Below are 24,852 nucleotides of genomic sequence, written 5' to 3'. Positions count from 1 at the left end.
TTGTAGTTAGATGTAGAGGTTCCACCACATTTAGATTTAACTTTCTGGCGAGAACGTTTCCTAGGTGGTGTGGGATGCTCGATCATTGAGAGGCCCCCATCTCTGCTTTTCACTGCAGAGGTGAAACCTACTTCGAGTGTGGGTGTGTGCACCGTACTACCAGTTGGTGATGAGATAAGGGACTTGTGCCAAAATATAAATCAATTAAATCACTAAACACACTGCTGGGCTCAGCTGACATTTTCCCATCGCACAACTTTCTGGAGTAAGGAAGAGGTGCAGTTATTTGCATTTGCATTCTGGGACCAGACCCTCCTCTCCTGGGAGGCCAACACACCATCTCAGACCAGCAGACCCTAGACATGCGCTGCACCTGGAGCGGCACCGCCCTGGTCATCTCCTTCACCAGAGCCTGCAACAGGCTGATTCTAGTTTGCAAAAATCCTTTTCATGTAGTATTGGCTGGAATACTTCAATGCAAAAGATCACACACTATCTGTTTTGCCTGAGGTACAGTTTGTAAATGAAAGGTGGGTTAAATGCTTGAGTACTTCTTTTTTTCAAAACAGTATTCGAAACAATGAGATGTTTCCTTTGCATCCTACAAATATGACGACGAAGGGTTTTGTTAGCACCCTCGCGAACTCAGAGTTAGCTGCTTTCATGAATGCTTCAAGTTTCTGCCTATGACCAGCTAGAGACAGGCTCCTAACCCTGTCTCCCAGCCCCAGCCACCCGCAATGGCTTCCTCGCTCTCCAGCATGACAGAACACTCCACACCCATCTTGCAGGGTCTTCCCCAGACCTGGAACCAAGCACCATGGCAGGACTGCTTCTTTTGCTGTGAAGCGACCCCAGCCTGGGCCCCGGAGCTGTTCACTGCTGGGGGATCTGCCACCATTGCTGTACCTTGTCAGTGGGCAGAGTTAGAAGCAACAGGCTTAACTCACAAATATCTCATGAGGGCACAGTCATGCTTGTAAAAGTGTTCTGAAACATTCCTGTTTTCTCTCCTCGAATATTTCTGTGACATGGTTTCTTTATTTTTTGAGACGGAATCTTGCTCTCTCGCCCAGGCTGGAGTGCAGTGGCGTGATCTCAGCTTACTGCAACCTCCGCATCCCAGGTTCAAGCAATTCTCCTGCCTCAGCCTCAGTCCCAAGTAGCTGGGACTATAAGCGCACACCACCATGCCTGGCTAATTTTTTGTATTTTAGTAGAGACTGGGTTTGACCATGTTGCCCAGGCTGGTCACAAACTCCTGAGCTCAGGCAATCCACCCACCTTGGCCTCCCAAAGTGCTGGGATTACAGGCATGAGCCACCGTGCCCGGCCGACATGGTTTCTTTTATACCCTCCATCACTCCATCTCCTACTCCCAATATTCTGAAATGAATCCAGTTATGACTTTTTCTCAAGAACAAAACTGAAAATACCCTATGTGCCTCTGTTAACATCACTTACATTTTTTGGCTTTTTTGGAGACAGAATCTCACTCTGTCACCCAGGCTGGAGTGCAGTGGCTCGATCTTGGCTCACTGCAACCTCCACCTCCAGGGCTCAAGGGATTCTCATACCTTAGCCTCCTGAGTAGCTGGGACTACAGGGGGACACTTACCATGCCCGGCTAATATTTGTATTTTCTTTCATTTTTCTTTCTTTTTTTGAGACGGAGTTTTGCTCTTATCACCCAGACTGGAGTGCAATGGCACAGTCTCAGCTCACTGCAACCTCTGCCTCCCAGGTTCAAGTGATTCTCCTGCCTTAGCCTCCCGAGTAGCTGGGATTACAGGCATCTGCCACCACACCCGGCTAATTTTTGTATTTTCAGTAGAGATACAGAGTTTCGCCATGTTGGCCAGGCTGGTCTCGAACTCCTGGCTTCAAGTAATCTGCCCGTCGGCCTCCCGAAGTGCTGGGATTAGAGGCATGAGCCACCACGCCTGGCCACTTAAATTTTTTACTAATGTATCATACTACTGAATCTGCTTTAGATGTAGATGTTAATAATATTCAAATTTGTCTCTGTTCTTTTAGAAAATCAAGGATAAAGGACTGGTGTGGTGGCTCATGTCTGTAATCCCAGCACTTTGGGAGGCCAAGGTGGGAAGATCACTTCAGGCTGGGAGTTTGAGACCACCACGGGCAAACATAGCAAGATGCCATCTCAAAAAAAAACCCACAAAAATTAGGTATAAGATCTCTTTTAAATACTAGACATATATTAATACTAATAAAAGCAAAATATTTTTCAACCTCACAAAGAATCATTAGGCTTTAATATAATCTCAGGTTAAAAAGGAAAATTGAGGATTAATAACTCAGAATATCATTTTAAGTCAATGATACTGCTATATGTTCCATTAAGAAGTTGGCGTAACAGTTAGTAATAAGGTTTATCATCACTATTTAGTCATGTGAGTCATAAAATAAATAATTTTAAAGTGCTTAATTCTTCTCTCCAGAAAGACACAAGCTAAATGTATTTTTTAATGATAAATATTAAAAAGATATTTCAATAACACCTTATCTGCTTTAATATCTTCTTGTTCTGACAGCCAGTGGTTTGGAGGACAAAAATTTCTCCTCGTGTCTCTGGACTTCAACATTTTCACTAGATTGGTGATAACCTGAAAAGAAAGAACAAATCCGTGTCACACACGTGAGCTCAGCAGCACAGTGCACAGTGAGCAATACATTCACTCAAGGAGGAGCACACAGCAGTGGTGCAGGAACCCAGGGCGAGCCGGACACCAAACCCGCTCACAGAAAAGGGCTTCTTTTTGCCATCACAATAATGTATACAAAGCAGTTATCTGCCAACAAATACGTGCAGAACAACAAACACATGTACATGATAATTTTTTAAGTTACAACGGAGGTGGTGATTAAGCTTTGAAACACAAATTTGGTGGGAGCTACATAAGAACTCATGAACACAAAGAAGGAAAGAACAGACACTGGGATCTACTTGAAGGGAGAGGTTGGGAGGAGGGAGAGGGCAGAAAAGATGACTACTGGGGACCGAGCTTAATACCTGAGTGATCTAATGATGTGTACAACAAACTCCGATGACACGTTTATCTACGTAACAAAACTTCACAAGTACCCCCAAACCTAAAATATTAAAAAAAAAAACCCACGAATTTGGAAATGCCTTAGCTCATCTGAGTTCTAATGAAAGATACCTCTAAGTGGTGCAATTTTGTAAAACTTTTTCCTGAAATAGCATTTCTGTTTTTTTTTTTTTTTTTTTTTTGAGACAGAGTCTCGATCTGTCGCCCAGGCTGGAGTGCAGTGGCGCAATCTCGGCTCACTGCAATCTCCGCCTCCCGGGTTCACGCCATTCTCCTGCCTCAGCCTCTCCGAGTAGCTGGGACTACAGGCGCCCGCCACCACGCACGGCTAATTTTTTTGTATTTTTAGTAGAGACGGGGTTTCACCGTGGTCTCGATCTCCTGACCTCGCGATCCGCCCGCCTCGGCCTCCCAAAGTGCTGGGATTACAAGCGTGAGCCACCGCGCCCGGCCAGCATTTCTGAGTTTTCTGAGAAACAATGTAGTAACGGCACTAGGGGAAAAAAGCAGCATCCCAGATATCACTGTCACATCTCCCAAAGAGAAAACAATTGCAGCACTTGCCACACATAAGCAAATGAAGTCAGGTCTGTGATCATAACTCCAGAAAAATCGAGTCTGATCTCCTTGATAACCTTTCCAAACAGTTTGGCCTGGACACACTTCACTATATCATCAGAGCTTTGTATTTTATTATGGTTTTAAAAAAATTACAATATTCTTTCAGAACAGTTCCTCTCTGGTTGCTGTGCAGTGAGTTCCTCACAAATAGAATCCAACTAGCCACCTTGGAACCTAGCAGGTACTAAATGACTGACTTGAGATCAATAATTGTAAATTTTATAATACATGATTAAAGAGATCTAATAGCATTGCTTTAAAAAGACCTGAAGTTCTCTACCGAATAGAAATGCATTTTGTAATAAACAAAGATAAACCAAAATTGTAAATCCAACATTTTAAATGTCTACAACCAGGACTGGATCATATAACTACTACAGAGCTCAAGACGGCGTTTTCTGAAAAGTCGGCCAGGCCTGTATGCATGCTGCCTCTAATTAAAGACAACAGAAATCGTCACAGAAAAAACAAAATCAGGACAATCCGATTTATAATATACCCACCAGATAGATTAGAAATAACATTTCTAATATATATCTATTATATATACTAATTTATACAATTTATATTATATATTATACAATTTATAATTATAAATCACATACTATGTATCTCTATATATAATATATAAATTTATAATATATCTAATCTATACTGGATATATTAGATATAAAGATCACACAATCAATTGTTGAGATTTCCCTTTAAAATTCCATAATTTAGCATTTACATACAATGAAATACAAATGCTTATTTTATGAAATGCAAATCCATGGCATGCAGGGATACCAGAAATTCTGTGTGCCCAACGAAAAAGGGGAAGGGTACTTAGGTTGATATCTCAGGCCACTACAATGTGGACACCCCTTGAATGACCTACTCATGGACAGAGAGAAAGTGTTATTTGAGCAATTTGGTCATGCAAATAAAATTGAATAGCAAAAACCCACTCAAGATCAAAGATGCACCTTTATAAGTGGTGGATATTTAGAAGTGGCGATTATCTTGTGGCATTTTAAAACCTATCACAATGCTATGGAAACACCATCCTTCTTAAATGAGTGGAAATGTTTAGTTAAGTAATCAGGGTAAACTGGAGTCAGTTATTCCGTGACCCTTGACTCTATGGTGTTGCTCAGGGGCTCAGCTGCACACACAACATCTTACAATTAATGGTTTCTTATGCAGCCTAGGCAGCCTGGGGAGAGCCTCATTATTGGTTCTGTCTGGTTAACTGTTTGGCTGAAACAAAGTACTGTCGTTGACCTAATACACTAATTCTTGAAAGTCGTTCATTTTACTCTTCAAAAGCAAAGACGAAAGCTCAATGAGCTATGCTAATTACATGTGCTATCCTTGTAAGGGATAAATTCAGGTAGTCCACAAAGAGCACACACCCATCCAACAGTAACAGAAGTATAATCTTTTTGTATGAAGATGATTGTGTCTGGTCTTTCCATTTTTATGACCAATTAAATTGATACTTTAAATAAATCCAGATTTAATAGTTACCATGCTGAAATTGGCCATTTCATAATCATCCCAACCGTGAACAAAGGTCATGCTTTCTGACATATTTACATATTTAATTGTACCATCCCACGGAATCCTGGGGTCTCATGAATTTATCATCCCCAAGGAAACTTAGCTTTATTGAGGGGGTAACTTGCTCCAGGTCAGGCAACGGAAAGATCAGGTCTGCCTAACTCCTAGATATCTATTTCTATTCAATCTCTGTTCATGAGAACATATATTTTCTACAGATTACAAACATTATCAAATTATATGAGACAAGTTCTCATTTACATTCTTCTACTAAATTATAAAATTAAATGTTAAAAAAATTTCAATATAGTGTATCCTCTTTCATATTTCCTATCCTAAATATGAAAAAAGAAGTAATCACATGTTACCAATATAACATGCCAGTACCATGGATCCTTGGTGAATCAAAAAAAGGGGGTGGAGGGAGATGGGGAGATGGGGAGAAAGGAGGAGGAAAGGAGAAGGTAAAAAAGTGAGTCCAGCCAAGGGAGTTATGTTAAGGACGGGATATCAAGATAGAAGGCACTGTGGTAATGCATAGTTTAATAAACATCAAATAATATATTTATATTTATTCATATCAAATAATATATTTTTAGTATAAGTATGTCCAAAACATTGCTTTCTTTAAAGTATGTCCACAATATTGCATGGGACATAATTACATTTTTTAAAGTGATTGTGATTTATCCGTAATTCAATTTTAACTAGGTGACCCGTCTATTTGCTAAATATGGCATGACTAGTCCTGGACCAATTCCTGAAATACTTACTTAGAATATCAAATACCAAACCTTAAAATTCAACTAAGAACATTTTTCCCTCCTTCATATCAACTATTTTTCTCCTAAGTTTTTTTTTTTTTTTTTTTTTTTTTTTTTTTTTGAGACGGAGTCTCGCTCTATCGCCCAGGCTGGAGTACAATGGCGCAATCTCGGCTCACTGCAAGCTCCGCCTCCCGGGTTCACGCCATTCTCCTGCCTCAGCCTCTCCGAGTAGCTGGGACTACAGGCGCCCGCCACCACGCCCGGCTAATTTTTTGTATTTTTAGTAGAGACGGGGTTTCACTGTGGTCTCGATCTCCCGACCTTGTGATCCGCCCGCCTCGGCCTCCCAAAGCGCTGGGATTACAAGCGTGAGCCACCGCGCCCGGCCTTCTCCTAAGTTTTAATGAAAAATATAAACATGAAAATTGACTGGATCCATTTTGTGATCTGGAAACACCTTAACACATTCCTTTTTTACCACATTCACTTTCAGAATCACAAACTCAACTGCTCTACAAGTATCTAGCACCAAAAAGGGAAAGTTTGTAGAGGCAACCATGCCACATCACATAAAGTGACTAAATCTGCTCAGAGTTATCTGCAGGGTTAGTCCTGTGGCTCTTAACCTTTGCTGCATTTTAGAATCACCTGGAGTACTGAGAAAAGCCCACCACAGGCATGCCGCCTTCACTGACTCGAATTCAGTTAGTCTGAGGTGGAGCCAGTCGAGTTTTCAACTGCTCCCCCAGATGACTCTGATAGGTAGTTATGACTTGAGAACCAGTGTGGTAAGTTATATGAAATAAGATAGCAAACACTGGAACAACTAGCTGTATCCAGCTGAATATACACAACTTTAGTGGATTTTAAGTTCTGAAATACAACAGCATTATGTCCATCTGATGTGTTAACTCTTGTCCCTCCTCTCATGTTCTTCCACGCTAGATCAAAATATTATATTAAATAAATGCAGAAACTAATACATTATTCAAGTACTAATAAATTTATTCAGAAATGCACACACTGCCAGGTGCGGTGGCTCACACCTGTAATCCTAGCATTTTGGGAGGCCGAGGCAGGCAGATCACTCGAGCCTAGGAGTTCAAGACCAGCCTGGTTAACATGGCAAAACCCCATCTCTACGAAAAATACAAAAATTAGCTGGGTGTGGTGGCACATGCCTGTAGTCCCAGCTACTCAGGAGGCCGAGGTGAAAGCATCACTTGAGCCTGGGGGGTGGAGGTTGCAGTGAGATCGAGCCACTGTACTCCAGCCTGGGCAACAGAATGAAACCCTGTCTCAAAAAAAAAAAAAAAAAAAAAAAAAAAAAAAAAAAAAAAAAAACACCCACAAAAGTACACAACTGTTACACATGCTCTATTATGTGCCATTTGAATGAAAAATAGGTGATGCCGTAAGCAGGTTTCCCTTAACCCCAATATTAAAAAGATCAAGTAGATAACTGCTTAGAAACATACCAACTCCTTATAAAAATCACACTTGACAACTGTTCAAGGTAAACATTATGAATTAACAGGCACTGTTTTCACAAGATCGCTATGTCTGAGAGTTCATGGCAATGATGATCATAAGAACATCCTGCTTAACTGGCCTTGGGGAAATATTCTTCAGCACTAGCTACATTATCACAAATGTGTATACAAATTAGATGACAAGACGACTGATCCTAAATTCTGACACTTCTGTGGGGAGATGACGGGTATTTAGACATAGTATTGCAACCAAAAAATTAAGTACATATAGTCCAAGTTTTGAAGGGCAACTGAAAGACTAAATTGCATCATAACATAAAAGTATCTTTTTTATCTTAAATGTGATATGTAAAATCTGGTAACTAAAACCAAACAACTCAGTTAATTATTTTTCTTTTTTTTTTCTTTCTAGAGTAGATCTAGTCCTGAAACCAGATGAGTTAGTTCTTTAAAAAGCAAAATACAAAGCATACTTAGCATACAATTCCCAGGTTCTGAAGTGCAGTAAATGTGTAATGCGGGAAATACATCAAATGAGAATGGAGTTTTACAATTTGACTTCATAAAAAGAATATATAAAAGTAACATGTCGGCCGGGTGCGGTGGCTCATGCTTGTAATCCCAGCACTTTGGGAGGCCGAGGCGGGCGGATCACGAGGTCAGGAGATCGAGACCACGATAAAACCCCATCTCTACTAAAAATACAAAAAATTATTTTTTGCCCGCATGGTGGCGGGCACCTGTAGTCCCAGCCTCGGAGAGGCTGAGGCAGGAGAGTGGCGTGAACCCAGGAGGCAGAGCTTGCAGTGAGCCGAGATTGCGCCACTGCACTCCAGCCTGGGCGACAGAGCGAGACTCCGTCTCAAAAAAAAAAAGTAACATGTCAGAAAAAGCTCTAAGAACATGACCTCGTTGGAAAACAACTGTTTTCCTCAAGTGAGTCAAGTGTCAGACGACGCGGCAGCTGGTGCTTCTCTCCTGTGCGCTTCCACAGGACCGGTCTCTGCAGTTTGCTGTTTCCCACTGTCATTAGCTGAATGCATGTCTCCTTCACTACGTGGTGATACTGCAGGAACAGGAACCCAGTGTGAATTCATTTATGATCCCTTAGCATAGAGCTGTGTCACTATGGGTGGGATGAATACTGTGAGTGTTCAAATAACTGAGAATAAAACACTCTAACCTATGACAGTCATGAAGTATCTGGTATGCACTGCTGCTGTCAAGGGTTAACCAAATTTTATATAGCCCTTAGTTACCACTTGTTAACCCATTTACGCCTAGTGTTCCATTATTGGAACGCTAAGCTTGTGGGATTTATATTCTAATGCTCAAGGTCATTGACAAGGCCTGATTTTTCACACAAAAAATTTGCAACCTCTGGCATAAACGGGTTAAAAATTGGTGTATTTTGAAAAACAGTATTCTTCAACATATATTTAAAACACTATAAAATTACTTCATATAGTATCCACTTTAGTAGTCAAAAAACAAAAAATCAATCAAAATCTTCAATAACAGAAAAGGAAATGGCACAGCACTACAAGCTTTGGGTCTCTTGGTTGTAACAGGGACAGTTAAATGGCCGCATGTTAGGATTATACTAACAGGGCACTGCTGTTGCTTTATTACTTTTTAAAAATAGCTTTTAGGAACTGAAAAAATACAACTTAACCACTAAGGAAGTAAAAAAATCACTCATAGTATGGCTCTCTCTCTCTCTCCAGACATACGGATAATAAGGGCATGAGAACCTTCCTCCTCATTCCCTGCCACTTCCTCCTGTTTCCCTATCACAGAAGGTAACTCCTGTTAAGTTTGGTAGATGCACACAGACATCTCAAAACAGGATTTCCTATCTCATCAAGCTAAAGTAATTATAGCTATAAATTACACTTCAAGAGGAGTTTATAAATTTGATAAATGCATAAACTGTTTTAGCAGTGTCAAGGCAGGGCTTAGAAAGTGACCTCAATTCTTATAGTGACAAAGAAAGATGACTCTATCCACTTAAAATTCTATGTTCTGTGACCAGCCAACAGAGCCTCTCACACAAATGACTTTGGGAGGACCATGATACGACTGAAAAATGAAAATGGTCGGTGTTGAAGGAGTCAGGTCTCATCATCTGCAATTCTGTCAAAATCAACGGAAGGCAGGAGATCATGGGCAAAACGCTTTTGCGTTCTTTGGTTGATTCTACCTCGAATTCTTCAACTCAAATTTGGCACAATAATAATATGAAAAATGCTGATAAAATTTGTATTCTTTTCAGAAGGGGAATGCAGAATAGCAGCTGGTTCTACCATCATATACATGACCTCATCTGTAAAACAAATTATAGTATCTTTCTCACAGAACTATTGTATTAAATGAATATATGCAAAACTCTTAGAATACTGCCTAAAACACAGTTAACTACAGAGGTGTAAGTTCATATATCTTCATAATAAGGATAGTATTTTCTTAAAAGAAAAGCTAATAGCAGCTGATTACTCAAAAATTATGCAGTGATTTTTATTCTGGGGGCTCAGCTCAATAGCAGGTAGCATAAAATGGCTTGGGGGACAGGTGATCAAAGAACAGAAATCCTTTAAAAAAATGGTCTTTAAACAATTCTAAACTCAAAAGGTCTTACAACAACTTGATTTCAAACGTAAAACAATCACCACCAACAACAAAAAAAAGGTAAATTTTCGCCCTCTTTTTTTTTTTGGATAGCGTCTCACCCTATCGCCCAGGCTGGAGTGCAGTGGCGCTATCTCGGCTGACTGCAACCTCTGCCTCCCGGGTTCTAACAATTCTCCTGCCCCAGCCTCCCTAGTAGCTGGGATTACAGCCGTGCATCACTACGCCCAGCTAATTTTTTGTATCTTTAGTAGAGATGGGGTTTCACCATGTTGGCCAGGCTGGTCTCAAACTCCTGACCTCGTGATCCACCTGCCTTGGCCTCCCAAAGTGCTGGGATTATAGGCGTGAGTCACCACACCCGGCCTCATCCTAATTCTTAAAACCTTCAATGATTAATAAAGTAGCAGGGAGTCATTTTGAGGCATAAAAAAATTCTGTACAAACTTTTCATTTAACGCTTAACCAAAACAAAATAAGGCCAGGGTGGAAAATATCTTATATGGCATTATTAAGTTCAGAGATTTCTACATACTAAAGATAAGCCTGTCATGGAAATTATGAAACTCTCAACAGGTGCCATAAAACAGTGAAATTATCTGATATCATACACAACACCTGATATTGCACATCATGGAAAGCTTTATTAACAAAGACCCCAGGGTTTAACCAAATATTGAAAGGAAAATAAATACGCTACCGTTAACACCCACATCCAGGAAAAGCCTATGTATGAATTATAAGTTTTAAATAGGTGAGATTGCTTATTTTTTGACATAGAAAAATTGCAAAATTGTCAATCTTTAAGAAAGGATATAGTAAAGGCTTACCATGTGAACTTTCTAGTTTACTTAGGAATACGGAAATAGGTAATTAAAATAAATTGTGCAATCATATATTACATCAATCTGCCCAAATTATAAATTCAACGATGCATTAGGACTGTATTCGGTGCAATCAAAACATTATCAGTTACTGCTGCTGCTGCTAATGCTCATGCTCCTAAGAGAAATGTGTTGTAAAACCAGGCAGAACGGGCTGGAGAGAGAGACTCTCGTGGACTTGGAGGATGAATAAGCATTCCTTAATTAGCCCATCAGGTTAAGTGCAAGCATTAATGGGCCCTTCCTAAAGTCTAGCTTGACATCTTTCTCCAAACATGGCCAAGAAGAAAGTTCCATTAGCAATATTAATACAAGCTTAGTTGATCATTTTCATTCAATTAACTTCTTTCAATTAAATAGATAGCTTGACAAAAGCAGTGATAAAAGACCCAAAGGGACAGCTGATGACTCGAACTGAACATTAGTGTGCGAGAGGTCGCTGGTATTAAACGGACTGTAAATCCAGCATTCAATTTGGAAAATGCATTTCTTCTGCTCTCACTCCTTTAATGAGCAATTTTAGCTGACTAGATGTGTTTGCCGCAGAAATTTCATGGGAAGTCAAGCACCCTTTTCCTTTTCTTTTTTTCCATCCCAACAGTTACATTCTCACTGGTGGTGGTTTCCTGCCAACATTCCAGCCACAGTAACTCAAAACTTCACTTTCTGGTTAAGAATGAAGATATGTTAAAATAATTTATATACAACTAGCATTAAAAATTAATGACCTATTTTACTTTGTTAATCAATTTTTGAAAGGTTTGAAAAAATAATAAAATCTAAGAAATATTTAGTGAAAAATAAAAACTTTTTAAAAACTGTATTTATATTTCATCGTGTCACAGTTAAGTAGTTAGGGCCACATAGAAAAGATGCATGTAACAAGGTTTAAAAACATGGTTTAAGTGAGGCAAATGTAAATTAAAATGAAAGTATTTTTAGTTAAAATACCTTAATTAATCAAAAGTACTAAAATTACTTTTCTTAATTAAAAAGTTATATAGGCCAGCTGCAGTGGTTCACGCCTATAATCCCAGCACTATGGGAGGCAGAAGCAGGAGGAACCCATGAGGCCAGGAATTTGAGACCAGCCTGGATAACACAGTGAGACTCTGTCTCTACAAAAAAAACCTAATACATTAGCTGGGTGTGGTGGCACGTGCCAGTAGCCCCAGCTACTCAGGAGGCTGCGGTGAGAGGATTGCTTGATCCCAGGAGTTCAAGGCTGCAGTGGAGTATGATGGTGTCATTGCCCTCCAGCCTGGGAGACACATCAAGTCCATGTATCCAAAAAAAAAAAAAAAAGTCTTGCAAATTAAAACGTGTCTGAAACAAACCTTCATTTTTATTCCTCCGCAACGAGTCAAGACAAAAATCTGTGTATTTTTCAATGTCAGTAAACAAAAAAATACTCTGTACCTTAAATAACTGAATCCATCTTTTCTGTTCCATCTGTATGCATTGTTGCATTTCAGAGCTAGTAGTAACTCCAATACTCTGAAATGCTGTAATATATTCTTCTCGAACTTCTGGCTTGGTTTCTGGATAAGCCAACTTGATGATCCCCAGGCACGCATCTCGAAGACATCGAGACAACATTATCAGCTCTTCTAAAGTAAACGGCATCATTGATGATTGTCTTTGACCTACAACTAAAAAACATAATCCAGTTTTCTATCATTTCTTTTTCCATCTTTTAACACACACTGAAAGACTCAAAAAGCTTAAAACTTTTCTCCTGTCTGTGAAAACTGATGGGCCAAGTGGCCAGCAGCAAATTGGTTTCTCAAAATCCTTACCTTCTATGGGATCACCGAAGAATTCGTTATCATGTATGGAAATTAGTGAATGACTAAACAAGGAGCTAAAAAGGTAAAACAGTGGGATGATTCGACTAGAATCTTCAAAAGACATAGGAGAACCCCTGGATATCACCTGAAGCAATGGTACCATAGACCTTGAATTAAAGAAAATAAGAAAAAAAACAGTCACTTTAAAATTAGTCTTAGTTTGGGAACTAATTAAAACATAACATCAAACAAATATAATCAGGGAAAGTAACATTTGCACTAGGAATTAAACTATTTAAAGGCAAGGTAAAGTCACCATGGCAATGCAGGTTAATAAACAGCATAGATTAATACAAAAAATAGCATACCAACCCATTAATCTTCACTAAGGTTTCTGCTACCTGTATCAACTGGATAACGAAGTTACTGAGTGAGCCAGTCGTTCCCAGGCTAAGGCCCTAAGAAGAGCTCTAATAAGGCCACTATTCAAGACACACATGTAGGCCGGGCGCAGTGGCTCACGCTTATAATCCCAGCACTTTGGGAGGCCAAGGCGGGCGGATCACGAGGTCAGGAGATCGAGACCACGGTGAAACCCCGTCTCTACTAAAAATACAAAAAATTAGCCGGGCGTGGTGGCGGGCGCCTGTAGTCCGAGCTACTCGGAGAGGCTGAGGCAGGAGAATGGCGTGAACCCGGGAGGCGGAGCTTGCAGTGAGCCGAGATCGCGCCACGGCACTCCAGCCTGGGCGACAGAGCAAGACTCCGTCTCAAAAAAAAAAAAAAAAAAAAAGACACACATGTACTTTACTCTTATGAGTAGAGTACTCATCCCCCTTCCCTTCTACTCAACATATTTAATAAAGGCAAATCATTCTGGTCTCAGGAAAAATTTATCCAGTGACTTACTTTTGGTAATGTTGAAAGCTATTCAGTATTGAAGCCAAACTGGAACCTTAAGAAACAAAGTTTCCAGTTCTCTACAGTGGCCTTGCTCCCACTGTCCACTTTATTCACCAGCTCCCATCCTGCTCCTGTTTTCACAGCAGCTAAGGTGGTCTTTACTCAGCAGCCTCTTTCACCCATCAAGAGCTATGATATATTAAATTAATTAGCCAGGTGTGGTGATATGTGCCTGTAGTCCTAGTTGCTTAGGAGGCTGAGGCAGGAGAATGGCTTGAGCCCAGGAGGCAGAGGTTGCCATGAGCTGAGATTGCGCCACTGTGCTCCAGCCTGGGGAACAGAGCCAGACTCTGTTTCAACAAAAGTTTAAAATATTAAGGGGAAAAAAAAAAAAAAAAGGCTGGGTATGGTGGCTCACGCCTGTAATCTTAGCACTTTGGGAGGCTGAGGTGGGTGGATCACAAGGTAAAGAGTTCGAGACCAGCCTGGCCAACATGGTGAAACCCCGTCTCTGCTAAAGATACAAAAAATTAGCTGGGCGTGGTGGCACGAGCCTGTAATCCCAGCTACTTGGGAGGCTGAGGCAGGGGAATCACTTGAATCCGAGAGGCAGAGGTTGCAGTGAGCCGAGATCGTGCCATTGCACTCCAGCCTGGGCAACAGGGCGAGACTCCATCTCCAAAATAAATAAATAAATAATTAAAAAAGAGCTATGATATATTAAATTGACTTATTTCACCCAGAACTTCTTTTCTCTCGTTTTTAAGTCTGGTTCCTTGTCTTATGGAACATTTCGCTAACAGGCTCACCTGCAAGCTCTTTCTATAAAGTCCATGGTCCCCTCTACCAAGTCAAATCAATCACAGGTTAACAGACACTGTGAGCAAGATCACTCTCTTATCTCCCCAAATATCCATTTCCACAAAACTACAGGTATATATTAGATGAGATGTAACCAGGAGTCAGGATCTACAAATCATGTATGAAAGCAAAGCAGAAGGTAAGGCCACTTGTTGTAATTAGTGGGGCTATAAGGAGCTTGGCTGAGCCACCTGGAGCTTTTGAGTCTCCATGGTGCATGGTTCAGGGGAGGGCACTGCCATCATCAACTGCTTTGAGAACAGGAACCCATCTGTGCACCTGAAACTTTGTTCCCACAGAGAAGATACACTATTGTCCACATGCTACACAACCTGAGCATACATGATCCATATTTGTAGTTGTGACACTATGCATTTAGCACTATGCTGAATGGATTCATCAATGAATGAATGCCAGTCTTCCAAAATTTAAACGTTGTAGGGACATTCAAAAAGGGACAAAGCACAATTGTCCTACCTCATTGACAAAGCCAAGATGACACAAAAAGGTTGTTTATATGGAGGATAAAAAAGGCACAGGGCCGCCTTAACTGGACAGGGGTGGCTTCTTTCAACAGCCCTGCCTATGAGAGCTGGAGCCCACTCCTGTATCTTGATGAGCCTGCTTTCCACTGTTATCCCTGACAAGAATCCTTGTACTTGTACTGTTATCCCTGACAAGAATCATCACCACCAACACATCATCAGTTATGCACACATATTGCAGGATGCATAAAATTCTTACACTGGGTCCAAAAAAAAAAAAAAAGGGACAGGGCAATTAACCAACAAAAACTTATTTGTCCTCTTCAAACCCCCTGTGAAACAAGCAAGAGGAATGCATCATTTTTACTTTAATGACAAAAACTGGAACTGGCAAGGATACATGCCAAACGAGACACAGGTCTCTTAGTTCTCTGCTGACCACTCTTTCTGCTATAAACACTGACTCAAATATTCCTCTGAAAACAGATCAATCTCAAAGACTTATGTGCAAATAAAAAGTCTGTAACATACTGTAATGGAAAAGACACTGATTCACACGTAACTCAGGGGAGCTAGGTGAATTACTGACCATCAGTGAGACCTGAGGCAATCCCTAACCTCTCTCTAGATCTTGAGAACAAGCGTTTTCAAAATGTGTGCCTGTGGGAACCACTCCTCCTCCTCGTCCAATGTCCCCTACCCTTGCAAAGAGCTTTTATTCTTAAGAGCGGATTATTGCTTTAACAGGTTTTCAGAATACTACTGTAGACTGTTTTGAGATTATTTATCAAACAGCCAACACCAGCACCTACTGCCCACATTGAAGAAATCTGGGCAAAGCATCTCTATGCTATGTCGTAGTCAAGGGATGCCTAATGGAAAACAGTACCAGCTGGCTATGGGTTCCTTCATCTTCAAGAAGGAAACTAAACTGGCTGATTTCAATAGCAAGTACTGAAAATGAGGTACATGAATAAAGATGTTATTTGCAAAATGTCTGATGTGCCAAAATTCACTATCCATCTGGAGATTGTTTAAATGTGGTCTGCTAGACTGGGGTGAAGAACAGTGCTTCTCGGTTGGCCCCCAAACCATCTGTACCTCAATCACCTGATGAGCCTGTGAGGTTGCAATCTCCAGGGTTTCTAACCCAAGTCTTAGGGCAGGACCAGAGAAGCTGAATTTTTTTTTTTTCTTTTGAGACAAAGTTTCCCTCTTGTTACCCAGGCTGGAGTGCAATGGCGCAATCTCGTCTCAAGAGAATATGCATTTTAACACGCTCCCCTGATACTTCTGCCCACTAAAGCTGTAAGTCCTAGCAATGCAAGCCTTACTGTGAAACTATTTTTGACTTAAATTGAGTGCCAGTTTCAGAACATCAGTTATTTCATCTTAAACTTTATTCCCAGTAGGAAATATGAGACATATACAGATGATGCCTAACTTACAATGGTTCAGTTTAGGATTCTGCAACTTCAAGATGGTCAAAGGTGATTCCCATTCAGTAGAAAACATACTTCGAGTATCCATAAACCATTGTTTTTAAGCTTTCAGTACAATATTCAATAAATTACATGGACATTCAACACTTTATTATAAAAGTGGCCTAGTGTTTTGCCTAGCTGTAGGCTAATGCACGTGTTTTGAGCACGTTTTAGGAAGGCTAGGCTAAGCTGTGAGGCCTCAGTAAGCTAGGTGTCTTGAATGCATTTCAACTTATGATATTTCCAACTTACAATGGGTTTATCAGGACACAGCCCCATTGTACCTCAAGGAGTATCTGTATTGAGAACATATTAATACACTGTCAGTTTCTTGAGGGACTTCATTCTAATAAATTAAACAAGTAAGAAGACATTCAAATTATCAAACTGTCTTTTAATAAGATTTGTAAAACTACCCTATCATAAAATAGTATTAATAATTTAATATAATTAACAATATCCCACTTTTCTTTCACACACCATGACTCCATTTCCTTAGCAAGAGACAAATGCCATAAACAAATAAGCAATTATCAGGCAGAACTATGACAGTGTTTCTGTTGCTAAGCTGGGGCACTTATGGGTAAACGATAATTTCCTGTCCTAATGATTCTCAATCTCCTTCTGCCCAAAACAAACCTGTCAGTAATGAAAACCAAGGCTGGCAGAGTCAGAAGTGGCTGAAATGCACCAAAAAACACAACAAAACATACTTAAAATCTTGTATTTTGGTTTGGAAATGAAAGAAAAGAATTTCTCAAGACAGTAAATCATTCTAGGAGTCTTTCGTCTCTGCTTTAGCCACCCATTGTTGATGCAAGATAACTCACTTAAACCTTTACGAGTTTCACCAGTCACAGTGGCAGCAGTAAAACTCCCCTTTCCTCACTTAAGATTCAATTAAAAAAATGAAAAATTTGAAGTAATAATATTGAGAAACTGACATTCCCCTTTCATTAGTATGAACTGTTGTGTCCACATGATTTGAACACCAGTTCCATCATAAAGGGGCTGACTGTGCCTGGCTGAGTAACATATGAATATCTTTTGCTCTACGTATTGCATGAAAAAGCTCAAAATCCAGAAATCTCAACAAGAGTTTTCATTATGACTGCACACAGCAAGTTAGATTGCAGATGAGTGTGTTTATATTTTAGATACACCACCCCAACCCACCAAAAATTCTTTCTTCTAACTTCTTTTTCCTAAAATGAAAACAAGACCACTTTCTACACTCTTGCCCTACAACTGAGATGTGTCTTCCCACCCCCGAATGAGCTGGTTCACAGCATGGAGTCAGTAACGGTGACTGCTATTATCACTACTATCACGAGCATGACACACAGTTGCATCTTGTAAGTTTAGTCTCCAATTAACTGAATTACACGCTTCATCTTTTCCGATTACAGCACAGGGGGATTGGCACAGACTTCTTCTTTTCTTTTTTCTTTTTTAGAGAGCAAGTCTTGCTCTCGCCCAGGCTGGACGGCAGTGGCACGATCTCGACTCACTGCAACCTCTGCCTTCCAGGTTCAAGCGATTCTCCTGCCTCAGCCTCCTGAGTAGCTGGGATTACAGGCATGCGCCACCACGCCCGATTAATTTTTGTACTTTTAGTAGAGATGGGGTTTCACCATGTTGGCCAGGCTGGTTTCGAACTCCTGACCTCAGGTGATCCGCTGGCCTTGGCCTCCCAAAGTGCTGGAATTACAGGCGTGAGCCACCGCGGCTGGCCAGCTTAGACTTCTGGCAGAGGAAAAATTCAACAACAGAGGACTTGGCTAAGTCAGTTTACCATGAAGGTTTTTAAGTATGAAATTCCTACCTACTACATACTCAATTGAAATATGTATGTCAAAGATGCTATTTTTTAAATTACACGATTCAAATAATAAAAATCAAATTATTTCAACAAACGTTTAAAAACTTCTACACTGTTCTAATGTTTGCGGCAGTCTTTAATTTACTTCAAATCTGTATTTTCACTGTGAAAAGAAGAGTAAAGTCATATGGAGCAAAGCAATTTCCAAATGTCTGCTTTTTTAAAAAAAATGGCTAGGATATTTAAAGGAAACTTACCTTCAGATAAAACCATACTCTCTGTAATATATACAGATAAGTAACTGTTAAGATTAGATGCTGATTTTTCCTTTCGTGCAACTGAGACCATCTGGAACTTACCTTCTAATATGAAATAAGCCCAGTATAAGCAGGACTTAAAACAGGTTCTGGCAACATTTTTGATTAGACTGCCACTTCCTGTGCCCTTGAGCTCAATTTATAAGTCTGTATAATACATACCCTGTGATCATCCGTGTTGACATGGAAGATATTAGAAACCAAAGATGTCTCAGAAACCTGGCATTGAAGGCTAAACTGTAGAGAAGCCTAAAAAGGAATAGGAGAAAAACACAGAACAGTAAAGGAATTACTTATTCAAAACATTTCTTTAAAAAAAAAAAAAAAGCGATACACTGAAGATCAACATACAATTTAGCAAATCTCTGTACTAATACCACAAAAAGCTGCCTCAGACAACCAGCCATTTGATGAGACACCGAGACACGGCTCCCAAAGGTGTCAATCTGCGATGTTACCAAGCTAGGAAAGCCCGCCCTCCCTCCCCTGTGGCTGTGAGACCTACCCCAAAAGATAAAGATACAAGCTGTTTTCATGCACAAGTTGAACCTGCTCCCCCTCTGCTACATATCGTATTAATATATGACAATATTATATATTATTATTGTTATTACTGCTTATACTTTTCTTTTTTTTTTTGAGACAGGGTCTTGCTCTGTTGCCCAGGCTGGAGTGCAGTGCCACAATCTCAGCTCACTGCAACCTCCACCTCCTAGGTTCAAGTGATTCTCCTGCCTCAGCATCCTGAGTAGCTGGGATTACAGGTGCCCGCCACCACGCCTGGCTAATTTTTGTATTTTTAGTAGAGATGAGGTTTCACAACGTTGGCCAGGCTGGTCTTGAACTCCTGACCTCAAGTGATCCACCCGCCTCAGCATCCCAAAGTGCTGGGATTACAGGCGAGTGCCACTGCACCTGGCCTACTTAACACGTTTAAAATTTGTAAAATATTTAGTGACGGACTCAAGTCACTTTTCTTGAAATACAAAAAATGTGCTGTTAACATCGCAAAAATAAATCTAAAAAAACGTATCTTAAACATTTTTAGGCCAGGCACGCTGGCTCATGCCTGTAATCCCAGCACTTTGGGAGGCCAAGGGAGGCAGATTGCTTCAGCCTAGGAGTTTGAGACCAGCCTGGGCAATGTGGTGAGACCTCATCTCTATGAAAAGTTGGGTGTGGTGGCTGTAGTCCCAGCTACTCATGAGGTTGAGGTAGCAGAATCGACAGAGCCCAGGAGTTCCAGGCTGCAGTGAGCCAAGACTGCACCACTACACTCCAGCCTGTGTGACAAAGAGATCCTATCTCAAAACAATAAAAATAAATAAAAATTAAAAACTCTTCCTCTATAATATTAGATTTAAAAAAGATGAACTTTGTGAAGAATGCGTGAGCATTTAAATTAGCTCTATGTTGTGTACTGCATGTTTGTGACAGGATAAACATTCTAGCCACAATTGTGTAATCAGCTAGCATAAATATTTTTTAAGAGATGAGGTCTCTCAAAATCCAATAAAAAAATCTCATATTTGATCGGTCGAGTAATTTGCTGCACTCAATCCAAAACACCAAATGCACTGTTCCATATCGGCACTTTCTGAGTACACCATAGGAATTACGGAGTACTGATTAAAAAAAAACAACTACTAAACTCCATTCTTATTTTAATGTAATGCATTTTGAGATATCCAGATGGCAATAAGGGTACATGACTGAAAAAAGTGAAAGCATGAAAGAGCATGTGAAATTTCCTAGAATCAGGAACCCTTAAGCTAGAAAGAATCTATTATCATTCAGCCCAGCCATCTTTCCAATGTCATGTAGGCTAAAAGCAATGTTTGCATAAGAAAATGAAGGGGCAGTGATACATTTGTTCTAAGGTCCTTCCAGCTCAGAAGTATTATGATTTTATGAAAACATGCATGATGTTTATCAGTCACACGCCATGACAAAGTGGGGACACACTGCATTCATTCTAGCAAGAGCAGAATCTCAAAGAGTCTCTAACAAATATTATTGGAAAATATTACTTAATAATAAGTATTTAATATTATTGGAAAAATGAAAAAATGGTAATAATACAAGTTAAAGGAGACCAATTAAGAAATGTAACTAAGTATGCTGTCTGTCATTAATGTTCAAGCAAATTTCCACTTAAAATTCACTCTGAAATATGGCCGGACGTGGTGGCTCATGCCTGTAATCCCAGCACTTTGGGAGGCTGAGGTGGGCAGATCACTTGAGGTCAGGAGTTCGAGACCAGACTGGCCAACATGGTGAAACCCCAGTCTCTACTAAAAATAGAAAAATTAGCCGGGCATGGTGGCAGGCGCCTGTAATCCCAGCTATTCAGGAGGCTGAGGCAGGAGAATTGCCTGAACCTGAGAGGTTGAGGCTGCAGTGAGCCGAGATCCCACCACTGCACTCCAGCCTGGGCAATAGAGTGAGACTCAGACTCAAAAAAAAAAAAAAAAAAAAAAAAAAAAAAATTCACTCTGAAAAAAACCTATACTGTTGAAAAGGGAAGCTGTATTACAAAATGATAATAGATACCCTATCTCTGAGATATTTAAAATCCTTACCATATGCCTGATAAGAGTGCTAACGTTTTTTCTTGCCTTTGTGGAGTTTTATTTGCTAAGAATACGCAACAGTCATATGGTAAAAAGAATAAGAAAAAAGCTATGAAAAATATGAACTTTCGAAATAATTTGAGAAGGTAGTATTTGTTTATTTTCTCTTCAGTTGAGAAATTGAGTTTTTAAAAAATGTTATTAAAACAAAACAAGGCAAAAGAATGTTAGCCACATGGCGTCTTATCTACCCAGAAATCATCAGTTAATACCCTGCTATAAATCCATCCAGACCCTTGTGTGTACACACAGAAACAAAAATGAGTTCTTCCTACAGGTTCTAAGAGTTTGTCACTAAGATTATAATTAACATCTTTCCATGTGAATGTATACATATTTCTGAAATATCATTTTCAGAAATACACATTTAAAATACACATTTTAAAATTTGTATTTCAAGCTAACCTTGACAGAATATTTACTAAATCACTCAATAAGCAATAATAAAACAAATTATTAAACTTTGAAAAATAAATTTCTGCATCGCCAAGTCAATCTTAAGCCAAAAGAACAAAGCTGGAAGCATCACGCTACCTGACTTCAAACTATACTACAAGGCTACAGTAACCAAAACAGCATGGTACTGGTACCACAACAGATACATAGATCAATGGAACACAACAGAGTCCTCAGAAATGATGCCGCATATCTACAACTATCTGATCTTTGACAAACCTGACAAAAACAAGAAATGGGGAAAGGATTCCCTATTTAATAAATGGTGCTGGGAAAACTGGCTAGCCATATGTAGAAAGCTGAAACTGGATCCCTTCCTTACATCTTATACAAAAATTAATTCAAGATGGATTAAAGACTTACATGTTAGACCTAAAACCATTAAAATCCTACAAGAAAACCTAGGCAATACCATTCAGGACATAGGCGTGGGCAAGGACTTCATGTCTAAAACACCAAAAGCAATGGCAACAAAAGCCAAAATTGACAAATGGGATCTAATTAAACTAAAGAGCTTCTGCACAGCAAAAGAAACTACCATCAGAGTGAACAGGCAACCTACAGAATGGGAGAAAATTTTTGCAACCTACTCATCTGACAAAGGGCTAATATCCAGAATCTACAACGAACTCAAACAAATTTACAAGAAAAAAACAAACAACCCCATCAAAAAGTGGGCAAAAGACATGAACAGACATTTCTCAAAAGAAGACATTTATGCAGCCAAAACACACATGAAAAAATGCTCATCATCACTGGCCATCAGAGAAATGCAAATCAAAACCACAGTGAGATACCATCTCACACCAGTTAGAATGGCTATCATTAAAAAGTCAGGAAACAACAGGTGCTGGAGAGGATGTGGAGAAATAGGAACACTTTTACACTGTTGGTGGGACTGTAAACTAGTTCAACCATTGTGGAAGTCAGTGTGGCGATTCCTCAGGGATCTAGAACTAGAAATACCATTTGACCCAGCCATCCCATTACTGGGTATATACCCAAAGGATTATAAATCATGCTGCTATAAAGACACGAGCACACGTATGTTTATTGCGGCACTATTCACCATAGCAAAGAGTTGGAACCAACCCAAATGTCCAACAACGATAGACTGGATTAAGAAAATGTGGCACATATACACCATGGAATACTATGCAGCCATAAAAAATGATGAGTTCATGTCCTTTGTAGGGACATGGATGAAACTGGAAAACATCATTCTCAGTAAACTATCGCAAGGACAAAAAACCAAACACTGCATGTTCTCACTCATAGGTGGGGATTGAACAATGAGAACTCATGGACACAGGAAGGGGAACATCACACTCCGTGGACTGTTGTGGGGTGGGGGGAGGGAGGAGGGACAGCATTAGGAGATATACCTAATGCTAAATGACGAGTTAATGGGTGCAGCAAAACAACATGGCACATGGATACATATGTAACAAACCTGCACATTGTGCACATGTACCCTAAAACCTAAAGTATAATAATAAAAATAAATAAAAATAAATAAATAAATAAATAAATTAATTTCTGGGCCAGGTGCTCACGCCTGTAATCCTAGCACTTTGGGAGGCCAAGGTGGGTAATCACCTGAGGTCAGGGGTTCGAGACCAGCCTGGTCAACATGGTGAAACCCCGTCTCTACTAAAAATACAAAAATTTGCTAGGTGCGGTGGCGCATACCTGTAATCCCAGCTGCTCAGGAGGCTGAGGCAGGAGAATCGCTTGAACCTTGGAGGTGGAGGTTGCAGTGAGCCAAGATGGCGCCACTGCACTTCAGCCTGGGTGACAGAATAAGACTTCCTCTCGAAAAACATAAAAAAAAGACAAACAGAGCCAGCGGAAGATGGCAGAGGGCAGCGGCCCTGAGCTCAGCGAGCAGGAGAGGAGGTCTTCCAGGCTGTGGCCTCCCAGCGCGCAGGATTTGCAGAACTTAATATGAATGTTAAGAACTTGCAAAGAAACTTGAAAACAGCCAAAGGGATGACATATCAAGAAATAAACTGGCCTTGGCTGAATTGTACGAAGATGAAGTGCAGCGCAAATCTTCCAAGTCTGATAGACCTAAAGCTGCAATCTTCAAGAGCCCACGGACACCACCTCAACGTCATTTACAGGTGGAGGATACAGATTGGGTAATTCCTTTTGTAAGCGGTCTGAATATACGTATGGAGAAAATCAGCTGCAAGATGTTCAGATTTTGCTTCAACTGTGGAGCGATGGTTTCAGTTTAGATGATGGAGAATTGACACCTTACAAGGAACCAACAAATGCTCAATTTCTGGAGTTTGTTAAGAGAGGAGAGACTCCCCTGGAGCTTCAGTGCCTTGTTCATGGTGGCCAAGTGAATTTGGATATGGAGGATCATCAGGATCAAGAATACATAAAACCTAGATTGAGGTTCAAGGCTTTTAGTGGAGAAGGGCAAAAACTTGGAAGGCTTACACCTGAAATAGTACACCTTCCTCTCCAGAAGAGGAGGATAAACCAACACTTAACGTGGTTGTTTTTACTGATGATTCAGTGCCAACAACAAAAATTCAAATCAGGTTAGCAAGACGGGAGTCGTTTGATACAAAGATTCAATAGTACACACAGGATCCTGGATGTCCGGAACTTTATTGTACAGTCTTGTCCTGAATTTGCAGCTCTTGACTTTATTCTTGTGACTTCATTTCCGAATAAAGAGCTAACAGATGAAAGCCTGACACTGCTAGAAGCAGATATTCTTAACACTGTGTTACTCCATCAACTAAAATAATATTGTTCCTATCCATGCAGTACCACCTGGGAACAGATGATGTGCCATATTAATAAGGACAATACCTCCAGCATTAAAAAAACCCAAATTATTATTATTTCTACAGAGAAATTTTGGTTTTATTGTTATTCTGTCTTCCAACCTGAATACAGACAAATTTGGATTAGGAATAGACCTTGAGATAAGTATGTTTGAGTTTTTAGTTGAAGGACTGGCTTATGCTGATAGTTTTTGGATTTGTAGGCAAATCAGTTTGTTACATACTTAGTGTTAATGTTTTGTTTGCAGAAAAAATGAAAACCCCTTTTTGATAAAT

The 24,852-nt window shown here is 40.0% G+C and overlaps 1 protein-coding gene and 1 pseudogene across 1 annotated transcript in view; one reads left to right on the top strand and one right to left on the bottom strand.

The window, feature by feature from the left end:
* UBE3C (ubiquitin protein ligase E3C) overlaps nucleotides 1-24,852 on the bottom strand; it is a 136,479-nt gene that overhangs the window by 51,238 nt on the left and 60,389 nt on the right. Inside the window, exons 11-14 of the mRNA XM_030826341.1 lie at nucleotides 18,840-18,926; nucleotides 12,815-12,972; nucleotides 12,435-12,667; nucleotides 2,526-2,630 (exon numbers count right to left, since the gene is read on the bottom strand). Coding sequence (XP_030682201.1) covers nucleotides 2,526-2,630; nucleotides 12,435-12,667; nucleotides 12,815-12,972; nucleotides 18,840-18,926 — 583 coding nt within the window. The remainder of the gene's footprint in view (nucleotides 1-2,525; nucleotides 2,631-12,434; nucleotides 12,668-12,814; nucleotides 12,973-18,839; nucleotides 18,927-24,852) is intronic.
* LOC105740728 lies at nucleotides 23,622-24,559 on the top strand (annotated as a pseudogene).

The sequence above is a fragment of the Nomascus leucogenys genome, chromosome 13 (assembly GCF_006542625.1).
Source record: "Nomascus leucogenys isolate Asia chromosome 13, Asia_NLE_v1, whole genome shotgun sequence".
Classification (NCBI taxonomy): domain Eukaryota; kingdom Metazoa; phylum Chordata; class Mammalia; order Primates; family Hylobatidae; genus Nomascus; species Nomascus leucogenys.
The sequence above is the reverse complement of the archived record's forward strand: the minus strand, read 5'-3'. Positions and strand labels throughout refer to the sequence as shown.